Source organism: Mycteria americana, chromosome 4, assembly GCF_035582795.1.
Source record: "Mycteria americana isolate JAX WOST 10 ecotype Jacksonville Zoo and Gardens chromosome 4, USCA_MyAme_1.0, whole genome shotgun sequence".
NCBI lineage: Eukaryota > Metazoa > Chordata > Aves > Ciconiiformes > Ciconiidae > Mycteria > Mycteria americana.
The window spans coordinates 37,125,466-37,140,219 of record NC_134368.1 but is presented as its reverse complement, the minus strand read 5'-3'; the positions used below and the strand labels follow the sequence as shown (position 1 = coordinate 37,140,219).

The 14,754-nt window shown below is 40.7% G+C and overlaps 1 protein-coding gene and 1 long non-coding RNA gene across 2 annotated transcripts in view; one reads left to right on the top strand and one right to left on the bottom strand.

Moving 5' to 3' along the window:
* Positions 1-109: 109 nt before the first annotated feature.
* LOC142409101 (uncharacterized) overlaps positions 110-14,754 on the top strand; it is a 37,849-nt gene continuing 23,204 nt past the window's right edge. The window contains exons 1-2 of the long non-coding RNA XR_012775505.1: positions 110-440; positions 2,351-2,452. This is a non-coding gene — a long non-coding RNA (uncharacterized LOC142409101). The remainder of the gene's footprint in view (positions 441-2,350; positions 2,453-14,754) is intronic.
* SORBS2 (sorbin and SH3 domain containing 2) overlaps positions 12,303-14,754 on the bottom strand; it is an 88,688-nt gene continuing 86,236 nt past the window's right edge. Inside the window, exon 20 of the mRNA XM_075500198.1 lies at positions 12,303-14,319. Within this exon, the coding sequence (XP_075356313.1) occupies positions 14,258-14,319 (62 nt within the window). The 3' untranslated portion in view covers positions 12,303-14,257. The remainder of the gene's footprint in view (positions 14,320-14,754) is intronic.

Genomic DNA, 14,754 nt, shown 5'->3' with positions numbered 1-14,754 from the left:
AGATGTGAGGTGGAGAAGGACATTCCTACAACCCCTCCCCACCCGCCCCAGCTTAGTACTTGTTTTGAAACAGTGATTTGGCTCAGCTGTCCTCTCATTTTAAGCTTTCAGTTGTCATTTTCACATAGCTCTGGTACTTTTCCCTGCTGTTTAGGTTCTGAGTCGCAAAATGCAACTGATAAGCATCTTCTTAAATTTTCTGTCTGCAGGCTCAGGAAGCCAGGAATGTCCTGTCTTGTATTTTTTTTTTTTTTCTTCTCATTAATCTTTCAAGGGTGATAAATTTGTTTTGAAAATACTGCAGAAACTGAAGATTTAAGCCTACTCACCTTCTCCAAGAAGCTTCCTACTTAGCAAGTGGGGTGTAGGTATCTTAGAGTCTGGAACATTAAGAGTAACATTAAGGACCTAATCTAAATCAACAAGCAAATATGTGAAAAGTAATTTTTTTTTTACTGAAATGGTATATTTCAGAACTGTTTCATAAACTTCTAAGCAAGTTGAAAGTAGAAACTGGAATATTCTATTTTAAAAAACTTGTTTCACTAATTACAGATGTGTGTGTTTTCTTTTGAGTTTTCATCTTATCTGGAATTTGTGCACTGATTTTTCTTGTTTTCCTTTTAATTTTCAAAGAATGTAAAGGAGGAGTTGGGGGCATATATAAAATAATGACTGGTGTTTCAAAAAAACCTAAAGAGCATTTTGAATGGAATGAGATGCTTAAGTCGCATTAAGGCATTGAAGTAGTGTTCACCTTCATTTTGAAAACTCACATCTACAACTTGTTTGCAAACTGACATATGCATGTATTGACTTTCCATCCGTGTTGCTAAGATTCTGATTAGTGCATTGGTTACCTGAAGTGTTGCTTCTGCCATAGTATTTCTGCTGTGCCTTTGTCTATTTTACAGGGGTTAGATATTGTCATGACTAGGGAAGGAATTTGTTGTCCTTTATTGGTTTCTTTGTGAGCCTGATGTAATGTCAGCTCATATTTTAATTATGGTTCCTAGCCAAAAAGTAAGTTGCAAAGCACTTCAAATTTTGTGTTTAATTGCGGCACTTCTCAAATTTCACGCTTAATTACTTTCATGAGAGTTGGATGTTTTCTGAGAGGATGTGTTTTCCTGTTGTGTATGGAAAAGGGTTTGCCCTTCTGTTCCGACAGCCTGTAGAAGTTCTGATGGAAAATCTTAGAGCTGACTGTGAGGAAGGAGTTGTTTTTCTTTTCAGCTCATTCACCCGTCAGTGGTTCTGCTCCCTTTAATAGCTACAGTCAAATGTCACCTCCAAATCTGGCAAGCTGATGCCTTATTTGGTTTAAAGTTAAAGCCCATTTTGGCACTGGAAACTGAATAAGCTCATTCCAAAAGAGTAAAGTTGGAATGAAGTTAGCAAGGCTCTGTGCCAGCAGATAAGTCCAGTATGCTTCATAAATTAACATGCCAACACTTAAATAATTTTTTAAACAATGTAAGGTAGCTGTTAAACAGTTCTCTGATGTGCTTGCCATTCAACATTACCTGAGAAATAACACATAGAAATTGTTAGTATTATGAAATCTCTTTCATGATCCATATTATAGAGCAGCATTCAGGAAACAGTTACAATACTTCATTAGGTGTGCAATGACATGTATCTACAAGAACCATAACATAACTCTTCAGACACGCAGCATTGCCTCTAATAAAAGCAAAGTCTCATTTTGTATTTCTACAATAATTAGTCCTATTTCTTGATTTCATCGGCGGTTGTATGCATTTAGCTATCATTTAATCTTTTTTTGCTACAGGGAAACTTTAACCTCCTTGTCTTTTCTGGAGAAAAGCTTATCATATTTATTAAAGGGATGGTGAAGAGATCAAGTGGGATCAAGAGACTTATCTGCTGTTCTTTCCAAACCGTAGGGGTAAAATGTGAACGTTGCCACTAGATTATTCTCAATGGCTGGTGGTGATTCTTACAAATGAGCTTTTCTCTGGTAGTGGCTATAAACAGGGATGAATGTGCATTCTGACAGCTTATTGCCCCATAGCATAACTAACAAGCAGGTGTTGCTGCCTTGCCTGTGGGCCCTGGTAGAAGGGGATGGGAGTGCTTTTTGGTGGCTTTATTACTGTTTGTCTGAGACTCTTTGCAGTAGTTGGGGTAGTTTCCCCAGCCCAGACATCTTGGGAGGGCAGAGTCTGTAGAGCATCAGCTATCGTTATGCTTTTCCTGGGTGCGTGGGCTGAAAATGGGAGGTGTGCCTGTGTCTCTGTAGGCCAAAATAAATGTATGAGTGCTTTTAGTATGCCAGTGGTAGCTAACCATACATCTTTTCTTGTGCTGGGCTACGTGATACAAGTGAAGTATTGGCAATGCACAGAAGAGAAGAGGCTACCTGACAGTCCTTCTGGAGGAAGTAAGGTGATGAGGATCAGGGAAACAGGCAGTGGAAGTGATGGAGGTAACATCAGCTCTTCTGAGGGGGTATGTTGACTTGTAATTCAGAAAATAGCAGTAATTTTAGATCCTTAGAAGCTGTTGGCTGACTCTGTTTCAGATGTGACCCAGTCAGCTTCTGCTGTGTACATCTTGCTTACAGAATCACAGAATCGTATAGGTTGGAAAAGACCTTTAAGATCGAGTCCAACCGTAAACCTAACACTGCCAAGACCACCACTACACCATGTCCCTAAGCACCTCATCCAAACGTCTTTTAAATACCTCCAGGGATGGCGACTCAACCACTTCCCTGGGCAGCCTGTTCCAGTGCTTGATAACCCTTTCAGTGAAGTAAAATTTCCTAATATCCAGTCTGAACCTCCCCTGGTGCAACTTGAGGCCATTTCTTCTTGTCCTATCACTTGTTACCTGGGAGAAGAGACCGACCCCCACCTCTCGACAACCTCCTTTCAGGTAGTTGTAGAAAGCGATAAGGTCTCCCCTCAGCCTCCTTTTCTCCAGGCTAAACAACCCCAGTTCCCTCAGCTGCTCCTCATAGGACTTCTGCTCCAGACCCTTCACCAGCTTCGTTGCCCTTCTCTGGACATGCTCCAGCACCTCAATGTCTCTCTTGTAGTGGGGGGCCCAAAACTGAACACAGGATTCGAGGTGCGGCCTCACCAGTGCCAAGTACAGGGGGACGATCACTTCCCTAGTGCTGCTGGCCACACTATTTTTGATACAAGCCAGGATGCCATTGGCCTTCTTGGCCACCTGGGCAGAAGGTGCCCTTAGACATTGCATGCCTTCTTTTTGGACATGCATTTTGTCATTGCTGTCCAAGTCTCAGTCATGGGATGTGAATTACTGTATCCACACTATTCAGAGACTAAAACTGGTACAGAATGCTGTGGTATGTCCCTGCTATGTTAGTTTATAGGAGTATATGCTGTAATTGTAAAAGTGTGATCTTTAATGTGGAGTGACTACAAGCCCTGCAGAATTAGCCACCTTCTACTCCTTAACTAATCAAGATAAAAGGTAAATTACAGGAAAAGGAATGTTTGTGTGGAGGTTACCTATGCTGCTACTGGAGAAGGAGCTGATTTTATTCAGTAGCACTTGATGTGACAAAAATTTCAGAGAATTTTGCAAAGTTCAAGACTTTAGGAACAGATCCACAGTATAATTTGTGTGACTAGAGAAACCTGTCGGGCAGGAGGTAATAGCAGTGCTACTTTAGGAAAAACTGCTGTTCGAAGAGATTAACGTTTCTTCTAGTCATTACTGAATAAGAGAAAGCTTGTCCTTCTCAGAGTGGTAAAACTGTGAGCTCAAGATCCTGTGTGTAGTGATAAATATGTCTCTCCCCTGGAAGCACTTGTGTGTGTGTGTGTATGTTTTCTCCCTTCTTCTAGTTCATTTTTGTCAGTGAAAAGATCTGAATTGAAGTGTCAAGAAAAGAACAGTGATTTCTTGGTAAAGAAGAAAACGCTCATGCTTGTGTGGTTGTGAGTTGTACTTTATTCCTGGTCTAGGCTTTAGCCTTCCTCTAGATGATCTTTAAAGCAGATTTTTTTTTTTCTTTTCCTGTCTACAATTTTAAAATTATTATCCTACTTTTGACTTATTGAGAACGCCTTCCATTGTAAATAACAGATAATAAAAGCCTGGGGGTGCTACTACTATCTCCAAAGTACCCTTATGGAAGACAGAAGTAAGGTAGGAGGCAAAGCTGCCCATCCTTTCTGGGGCTTCTTCTGAGGTTTCTCCCAATTTTCATTCTAAACAGTTCTTTTTAGTCCATGTCTTTATCCTCAGCTGTAAAATAGTGCTCTTTGATAGGGCTCTTCAGATTTAGCAGAGCAGCGCAAAGGGCTTATATAGAGCTGTACTCCAACAGCGTGAATGCCATTGAGAGTGCGTCCCTGGTGTTCCCCTTGGGCTTGCTGCAGGTTTTTGGAGGCATGTAGGCAACAGGAGACCATAGGACTTGGCGTGTGGCCCATGGTGGCTTATTCTGTATCACTGAAGTTGACAGGTTTTTCCATCAACTGCTCTCTGTGTGTTTGTATGCATTTGTGTCTAGGAGAGAAAGATACCTTTAGTAATAGGTATTTACAATTGTTTTGTATTATTCTGCTGACCCAAAACCTCTATCTGGGAAGCTTAGAAGGAAGGAAAAAAAAGTTTCAGGCCTTAAGCCTGAAAGAATACTTGGATTTTTCTAAGGAGCAGTCTGACAGAGCAGTCCAGGGTTTCTCCAAAGTATGCGTCAAACTTTCAGATCAATACCTTGATCTATTTTGTGGTCTCCCAAGAGATGAGACTTCATACACAAACAAATGATGAGATCATATGTAAGGCCACAGTCATTTGCAGTCCAAGTGCCAAACCTTCTGAGTATTTTTCTTTGAGACAGGCATCAGAATTTCTTTTAATATACAATCGTTGTCTTCTGTTCCATAAAGTACTGTATTCAAGATCTATTTTTCTTTCACCTTGTGGCTTGGTTTTAGCATTTTAACAGCAGTTGCTATGGAAGAGTTAGCCATGTTTATTGGGTCATGACAAATGGCAACAGCTGAAAGACAAATATGGTATTCTGTTTTAAGTAGAAGGTGGGCCCTGAGCCAGAGATCAGCAGCTTCAGAATGTAGCTAGCCACAAAGCTGGATCCTAGGGTCCTGACGCACACTGCAGTTACTCAGGCGTAATGCTTAAATTTAGCTTATACTTTAAGTATTTTCCTCATTACAATTTTGATTTCTTTCTGCTTGTTAAAAGGACGCTGTCAGCTTGTCCGTGCCCATGAATTAGTTTCTTAACAGCAAAAGAAAATGCCAAATGGAAGTAAATAATTACGCATTTCACACCTTGCCCTGATTGGACTTTTTGCTCGCTTTTGTTCAGTGAGTGTAGGAATAAGTGCACAGGTTTGAGAAAACATTTGCAAAAGCTAGCTGCATCGTGAGAAGGGGTGCAACCGCAGCAGGGACAGAACCGGCAGAAACTTAACTAGGACAAACTTCTCAGTTTTATTGACATGTAAATACTGGACCTGAAATGGTCGATGTGAAAACTGTCAGATATACGCATATACACAAACAGTCTTAAAACTGGTATTCATACATCCACTACTGCTGTATCCCAGCATGCGGGGAGTTAACATAATTCATACCGTAGCTGGGAACTTTAGCTCCTGGAGTTTTCTAGTGCTGTAGAAATCCAGGCCAGAATTTGAGTGTAATGGTCTCTGCAGCTTTTCAAAGGATAATCCTCTCTCTACAATGTGAAAGACAGGTAAATCATGGCATATACAGGTAGTGCTTTGAAATGTGAGTAAACCTCTCCTAACAAAAATCTCTCTGGAAATAAAGATCTGGAAACTGTCTTGCTTACAATCCTTACCACCACCCCCACCACCTTACCACAACCCCACCTTGCCACCATCCCCTCAAAAAAAAAAAAAAAAACCAACCCAACAAAAAACCCAAAACAAAAACCCACCAAAAAAACCTGAAAACAAAAACCGATTCAGAAACTCAAAAGAAGTCTCCCTGAAGGTTGAGTTTTTCTCTTGCCTGTCCATTGCATTTTAGCAATTTCTGTTTTGCAGTTCCCAGAGCTTAAAAGCAACTTGCCAAAGTCTCCTCAGGTGAGGGAATGTCAGGGTGTTTAAAGTCAGGACCTTCTCACCCACACCGGTCGAGCTGGGAGAGCTGTTGGCCAGCATACATTTTACGGCCTGATGCAGGAGACCTCTTCCATCTTTGACAGTTCTGGATTTTCAGTAATAATGGCCAAGATGCTGCAGGTAATGCTTTTGGTAGAGATCTGGATAATGTAAGGCAAGAGCCAGAGTGCACGGCCTTGAGTGGGTTAAAATGGAATTGCAGTATTTTTCAGTTGTAAAATGTTTCATACTTCCATGGTGGGCTGTGCCTTTCCTTCAATAGCCCTCTTGCCTCTGGGGCTGACTCGGGGAAGGACAGGAGGGAAAAGCGGGCTGCCCTTCAGGGCGGGCACTGGGAGGCCATAGAGCCTGGAGAATTTCAGAAATGGCTTGACTTCTGACGAGCTTGCCATAGCAGTTTGTGTCTTCCCCCGTTGATCTCGCTCTTTCCCTAGTCTGACCTGGCTCGCAGAGTTGCCGTTCTAAGGCTTTCCTGGGGAGACAGCGTTCGTGGAAGCACAGGCTGAATGTGGTGAAAGAAGAAGGTTGGCAAGGCTGGCTGCATGAAATAGGCTAAGTATCCTGTTTCCAGGGCCTGAAACAGCTCTGCCTGGTCTCGTCTGCCTCTGATGTCCCAAATGGGCTGCTCTTTCTCCTCCAGTAATCACCATGACTCTCTCTCAGGTTTTTTTGTGGGTTTTTTTTTTTTGGGGGGGTGCGGAGTGGGAAGGCTAACTTAACCTGTATTTCTGAAACCTCTGCTGTTTCTGTATCTAAGGTACAGGATGTGCCTGTGAATATATGTCCATAAGTAAGTGACACAATTTATTTTAATCTAGGGATTCCCCCCCTGCCCCGTATTAAAGCAGTGGTTAAGACCTTAAAGGACCGAGGTCCTCTTCGGATGAGTGCTGTACAAATAAGCTGCAGAAGCCTGGTTGCTGCCTTGAAGCCTGCGCTGTTTACAACCACACAATGAAATAGATAAACAAAGGAAGAGTGTGTTGCAAAAAACGAAGAGGGCTTGGATAGTAAGCCGTAGTTTCAGGATGCTACCGTTTATCAGTGATGTGTGCTGCTGAAAAGTCAGTTTTCTGTAACAACTTAAAACCCAGCAGTTTTGTAATTAAAACTGTGATGACCAGAAACTATTATCTGATGCTGATGTAGGTTTGGGCCAATTTCTTTCCTGACCACTCTTCTTTAGAGCTCCTTTTGACTTAAATGGTAGGTACAAAAATTTTGCACCCCTCTATAGCAGTCTGCTCGCTTCAGAACTTAGGTATGGATTGGGGGCTAGCAGAGGGGGTTTTTTGTGTGTCCTAGATGTTTCCCTGTGGTTTTGATGGCATATGGCTTTCATACTTTCTGCTCCAGGTTGTGTGTAGCGCTGCTTTGTGCCTTGTACCTCCGAGTTGGCTGCAGGAGCAGATGAAGGGAATCTATAAATAGTTCCTAGGGCTCTTCGGTGGCATATAAGTGTTGCCCTCTACTACCTCAGGCATACCGGACACATTAATTTGTTCTCTTTTATAGTTTAAGGAGGGAAGGGCTGATTCTCACCTGTTCAAATATTTCCAGTTACGAGTGAAAAAACCCCTATCTATAACGGATGAATCAGTGGTAGTGTAAGAAAAGCCTTTAGCGGGTCTTGAGCCAGCCAGTATTTGTACATGTTTCACATTACAGTTTGGAGCGTTAACCTGGGGAAGCACGAGTTGGGTCGTTGCATGCTCGGGGTTTATCTAGTAAATCACAGCGACAGAAGCAGTGCGATGACCCACTTAGAACGACATGTTCCGTCTCTTCAGCGTTCCCCGTCTGCAGTGCTGGTTTCAGTTGTATGCTTAACTCCGTGTCGAGAAAAAAAAATGGTCATGCAAATGACTGAAGGTTTGATTATTATTTTAATATGACAGTCCATTTCCTTGGTTCTTAAATGGCACTTGTAGAAAGTCTTGAAATAAAATGCCTCCATTTTATTTTAATGTAAGACAGCCAAAAAAGTCTTAAAGGACCAGATCCTTTAAGATATTTAAATAGCAAACCACTGTTCAAATCAGTTGGACCTAGAGCTAGGCACCCGAAGCAGACCCACGGGAATATAGGACCCTCTCTTGCAAAGGGAAACAGTGGCTTGCGACAGAGGAGGGTATCCCCTCCTTTTTGGAGGGAAGTATTAGGAGTCACTGTGTGTAACCCTCTGGTAATTCTTCAGTGGTAGAAATAAATAATTACATTATTCTTGGGGTATTTTTTTAAAGTGGTTTACTAATTTCTCTGATGGATGGAAAATGTAGGAGGATTACTTTGCTATGCATGTATGTGGGTGATGAAATAATGGCTTCCAAGTTTGTTATTTGTGTTGGCAGCAAGAAACATAAATTGTTGAGATGTGAGTATCTGTACTGATGATAAACCTAGCAACGCGTTTCTGGTTGTCAGTCAACACTTCTGCCCCCCCCCTCCCAGTGTCACTTATGATGTAATGCCATTCCGCTGAAGCGGAACCCTCTGTGCACCCCATTAGATGGGATGCACAGAGTAATTAGATGGGATGTCACTATACGAAGGCTGCTCAAAAAATTGCTATGGGATAGTTATTGGAGGCATTAGAGCTATTTTAGTAGGAATGCTTTCTACTTTCTGGTAATATTAAATAGTCTGTTAACGCAGAACTTTGCTCCTTCTCTGTGACTCTTGAAGAAACAGAAGTTAAATACTAGAAGGCATAATTCTGTAATGCTTTGTATATGGGATTCACATCGATGCAAATGAAGCAGGAGCTGGGAGTTGTGGGTGCAGAGCTGCTAAAGAACTACAGTGCACAGTGTAACCAACCAGCAGGATTACACTAAAAATTGTACCTGCAGGATTGTTCAGGCTCTTCCCTGGTTTCATCACTGCATATTAACCTAGAAACTTCTGTTATTGTTTTCGTGTTTCAGAGGTGACACAAAATACATGAACAAGAGCCTATATGTCACCAGTATCACTTTCTCTGGCCTAAATAGGATCTGACTCAGGGTAGTGCAAGCAGGAATTCATTCATTCTTTTGTTTCCCTTTCAGTGGATTTCTGTCATATTCTGCATATATATATATAAAAATATTTTTAATTTTCAAAGGAATGCGACTTCACTATATTGATGAGAATAATAGATTCTATTGGGCAATTTTTAGCTAGGACTTAGGAACTTAACTATCTGGCCGTCAGGGGGAGGATAAAAGTAAAATCGCATTTTTTGCATCCAGTCAAATAAATAGCATGATGTTGATTTCATTACCTGTAGAGCTGCAGAAGAAAGCCTTATTAGATTCATCTTCCCTGCTTTCTGTGTATGGATGAGGTACCAATTTCTACCTGTTGGTCTGGCAAGTTCCCTGCTCTGGTAAAACAGGTGGATTCAGATCTCGGACTGATTGGTATTTGCTGGATATAACAAGGGGTTCTGCTGTATAAACATGTTTTAAAATTGAATTATTGGCCCTTTCAATATGCTTTTGCAACTTTGGAGCCACATATAATTTGACTTTTAACTTGCCAGTTAGGTGCCAGAGAAGGGAACAGTCTGCTGTGCTGTGTAGTGGGATCTGGTCTCTGCCTGCACTCATACTTTTCAGTATAATAAAACCAACCCAAACTGGACATTCCGTTGCTTCAGTGCTTCTCTCTTGTGCAATTTCTTTTCAAGCTAACGTAGAAACCGTATTACCAATACTGTGGGATCTGTTGACTTCAATGGTGTTTGCTGTTAACTGGAGCAAAGGCAGGGTTTCACCATGTAACTATAAATGCTGTAAGGGAATAGACTTAGCAATGACCTAAGGTCCTTCTAGAGCTACTGACTTCATGTTTCTAGCCTCCCATTGGCTCGTGCACTGCTTTTTCAAACGCACAGGAAGCACCTCGTGTTCCTGTCCGGGTTCTGTGCATCAGCATTTAGAAGGCAACTAGTAAATACCAGGCATTGCAGAATGACAACATGCTTTGCTTTGGGGCGGGTGACAGAATGTTAAACCTGCTGGGGTGACCCTTGGCTTAGTTTGGGATATAGATCGTTACCCTGAAATGCTCATGCATTGGTCTCCCTGGCTTGTTGGCGTCTTGTGGGTTTTCTTGTTTTAAGAGGCCCTTGCCTCAACAGCAAACGTGCAGCTCGCTGGAGGGTAGGCAGTGGAATCTATTGATTTTTTTTTTTTAGGGACACTGGTTATGTTACCTATTTATCTGTAACGTAGCACAACTCTGCAACAAGCCTGAGTTCGTGTGGACTGACACAGACTTTTCTTAGTCTGCTAACACAGCTGCCGTGTCATAGCATTAAAAGAAAATCCTAATAGAAATCAAGATGCATGCTGCATATCCTGACCAGGTAAAGGGAAATTGGTTTGATACATCATTTTCTACAAAAATCTGTGACTATCTGAGGCTTTTAATTGATTTGTTCTGGTCTCTTCCTAGATATTAAACTGGCTGGCCTCTAATTCCCCAGGTCTCTCTTCCTCTGGCCTTAAGGACAAAGCACTGCCTAGTCCTGTGGGGTCTCCTTCATGAATTTATAGGGGAATACACAAGGATTATGCAAGGAAGCTCAAAAGATCCTTCAGTCTGTTCCTTACGTAGTGTAGGTGGGATTTCAGCAGACTTAGCTGATTTGAATATATTTGGTTTACCTGATTATAACTTCAATATTTCTCTACTTTTTGACTAAAACATTAACACTACAGTTTTTTCCTGAAGCGTCAATGACTTGGTATTCTTATCACAATGACTGATCTTTTCCCTTTTTTCATCCCCTTTGCAATTAGCAAAGAGGATGCTATTTCACCCCTTAACCACTCGGACCCTTAACCATCCAGAATTTTTTTGTATTAGCGAGGCTACACCAACCAGTTGATGTTATTAGGCTAGCTTTTATAGAAAAAGACTATTAAAGCACAGTACTTCCTCTTTCTTACAGTTCTTACAGGTATGTGGCACAAAGCAGTGCTTCAGTGATGTCCCAGATCCCACACTGGGTCACCCAGCAAACAGAAAGGCCAAACCACACAACGCTTGATTGTATATTCCAGTATTTGGTTGTAGGGCTGTAAGAAGGGATGCGTACAGTGGATTTAAGCTAACTTAGCACTGGAAAGGCACATTTACCTCAGCGACAACAGTACTGGCTAAATTAGACCTTGTCCAAATTGAAAGCACTCCCAGCACTGACAATGTTTATACTGACAAAGGAGTTTATCTGCTGGAGTTTTAACAGCAGTCCCTGGTCTTAACCTTCCCGTACACAAAGCTAACTTTTAATGCTACACGCTCACGTATGTAGAGGTGTCGGTGGTTTTGCATTTTCCAGGCCAGCTCTTGTAACGACAAAGCTGAGCCTGAATCAGACTTGAAGAAATAAGTTATTCCTGCCCAAACGCAGGTTGCTGTTGTGCTGCATTCTTCAGCGGTGGAAGCACAGCACACGCAGCGTTTGGGAGGAGGCAGCCCGGCAAGGGTGGCCAGCCTGGCTTGGCAAAGCAGGGCCAAAGAGCTACTCTGAGGCACTAGCAGTAACTGTGTTACCCAGCCAGTGGGGAAAAAAACCAACCCAAACCCAAAGGCTGCTGCTTGCTTACTTTGCTTCTTGTTGCAGGTGTTGTTTTTGTTTGAACAGTTGTTCCTTGCCAGAGACATTAGTATGGGATGATTCAGTTTTGCAGGCAGAATCCCAAGTGTAAGGTGCTCCCCAAGTATCTGTATTTTGCTTAAATCTTGCTTCTATGCTTGTCACTTTACAGGAGTTCTTGTTTTGGTTTTGTTAAAGGAAAGGATTAGGACATGGGAACTTTTGCCAGCTATAAAGGGCTTACCGTTGTGTATTTTACCTTTGTGCTTCTGGAGTGAAGGGTGGCTCTGGCAACAGAAAAATTATCTCAAATTAGCACAGTCAATGCAGAAAGTCCATAATGTTGCTTTTGGGATTCAAGGGATGACGCTGAAGTGGACCAAGTGAGAGCTGTGTGGGCAATGCTAGTTGCCCATACATATAACCAGTGTATGCTTGGTGGTGGGGAAAAAAAATCTCTGTACAAGGCAAAACTGACTATTTGCATGTAAGCTCGAAGAGTTAAGCGCTTTGCAACACTTAAGTAATATGTTATGTGTATTTTGAGAAATGATGCGGGAAACAGTTGTGTACTCCAAGCAAAATTTATTAGAAGTCTATTCAAGAAAAAAACCACAGAGACCTTTTGCTTGTAGGAATTCAAAGTCAGTTACCTGAAAGCCAGGTATGAAAAACCTGTATTTTTCTAAAATCAGATACAGAGTAGAAACAGTACTTTTTAAATATCACAGGCAACAGATATTTAAGTCTTCAATCATAAATGGCATCAAAGATAGGTATTAATCTCACAGCAAAGCTGCATGCAGATCTAGTTTAAAATTGAAAGCCTTTGAATATAAAGCTTTTGCCATGAAATCTGCAATAATAAAGGTATGCTGCACAAAGATGTTTCTTTACCTTTGTCTTAATGACATTTCTCAGTAATAAAGACATATGTACATTTAGATTTGGCTGGTAAACCATATTTTAATTAATAAAATTTTGCATAAAATGCTATCTTACAGAATTGCACTATCCAGATGTGCTTATGGTAAATAGAGGAAGGAAAGAAAAATGCAGTGAAATGTTCTGTATGTGAAGAGGGCAAAGATCAAATAAGGAACTTAATTTTTTTAAAATCAACAACCAAATGGCTCTGTACAAAAAAGCAAACATATGTACAAAATGCTACAGAGACTACGTACATTTTGATAATTTCAGTCCTTTACCCATGAGAAATGCAGAAGCTTTTGCCATCTATAAGGTGCTGAAGAAACCAAATCTGAATTTTTATTTTTATAAAGCCATAGTCATTATTGTCCTGTGCCTTAATTTCATTTGCTATTTATGCTTACCTTTGCTTATGGAAAGTGTGTGTTTTCAAATACTTGTTTCATTCAGGAGAAACAAAAACCCCACCTCTAAAATGTATCGGTTTTAATACTTGTGACTTTTTTTCTGTACTAAATTCCTAAAAAGAACGTGTAACTCAGGTTTCGTTAACATACATACATATATATATATATATATATATATATATATAGTGAAATAAATCAGTACATGATACTTGTGAATATTTTTCAGGTGGCTATGTTAGGAAAAAAAACCCCAACCCAACAACCCTTTGCACTAACACTGGTTACTTCCCGCTTCTTAAAATTCCTGTGACACGTAAAACCACTAACCTCTCAAATTTCATGTTGCTCACTGTTACAACATTTTGATTACAACCATTTAATGCCAGACATCAGTAGCAAGTTATTATTGTCTATGCTTATATCATTGTCTGTCTCTTCATTAAATCCTCTTTCCCGAGGTTTTATGCCTCTCGCACTTCTTACCTTTTAACAGAAAACACTATAGCTTTATTAGGGAAAAAAGAGAAAAGGTTTAGCCAATACCATTGCACCCGTTCAGAACACTTGCAGGTCTTCCATTTTTCACTACGCTTGCTTGAGATTTTACAATCACTGTGCATATGTTACAACGTACAAGTGCAGGCAAAAAATCTGTATTATAATTTGTCATACATTGTAAACCATAGGCATAGTACAATAGGCAAACCTGTGATACGGCAAAGTGAAAGCAACAAATGCCGCCAAGCTAAGAATGTGGAAACGCAAACAATTTTTTTAAAAATAGTGAACAGCAACCTCCCCCTGTATTACATGCATGCTGAAAGAATCCCATCAGACTTCACGACAGTACCACAAATGTCCAAACCAAGCCCAGTTTCTCCCCCTCCCCACCCCCATGGCAATTCATCTGTGTACCTGTCATCAGGCTTTTCCTATTGTGTTTCAAATGAAAATACTTTAAAGCAGGGAGTATTTAAATGTTGAAACGATTCCTCTTGTTTCAGAAAAGCTTAGTTATTCACACCGTGGTCGTTGCTGTAATACTGCTGGGACGGTTTGGCGGATGGGATGGGATGAGGATGAACTAGATGGCCTCTATTTGAGACTGCAAGCAAGAAAACAGAAGGCCAGCGTAGCATGTTTTCTAGCAGCTTTATGCAGATGTGTTGCAGAGATGCAGCATAAATAAGTAGAAAAAAAAATTCACAGCCTCTTGACATAGTTTCCAGGGAAAGTACCAAAGAATTTGGTTCTTCTCGAGGTTCCTGAAATTAGAAGCAATAGATGAAAGATGGGAATAACAACAGGAAATCACTACGTAAGCATGGCCTTAAAAATTTTTATGTTTAATAGTGCACAAACAGAAATATCTACAGTTCTTTATAATATAACTTCAAAAAGTTATTTTGAGTCTCATTTGTGAGTCGTGAGTTTTAACAAATTATAACTGCAGGAAGGAAAAAGCAAATAAAGAGGCATATTTGATTAAATTGTTAGGCCTGATTAAAATCTGTGCTAAAACTTTGACTTGGTACATAAGAATAGTTTAATTACAACAACATCAAGTCTGTTTAAATAATTTGAATTTTTGAAACGCTGAGGACTAGTTAGATGATTAAGTTAGCCACTGTGTGCAAGAGGGTTTATGAAATGATTAAACCACCTTATCTAGGCCTAGTTATGAAATCTCTGTTCAGTAA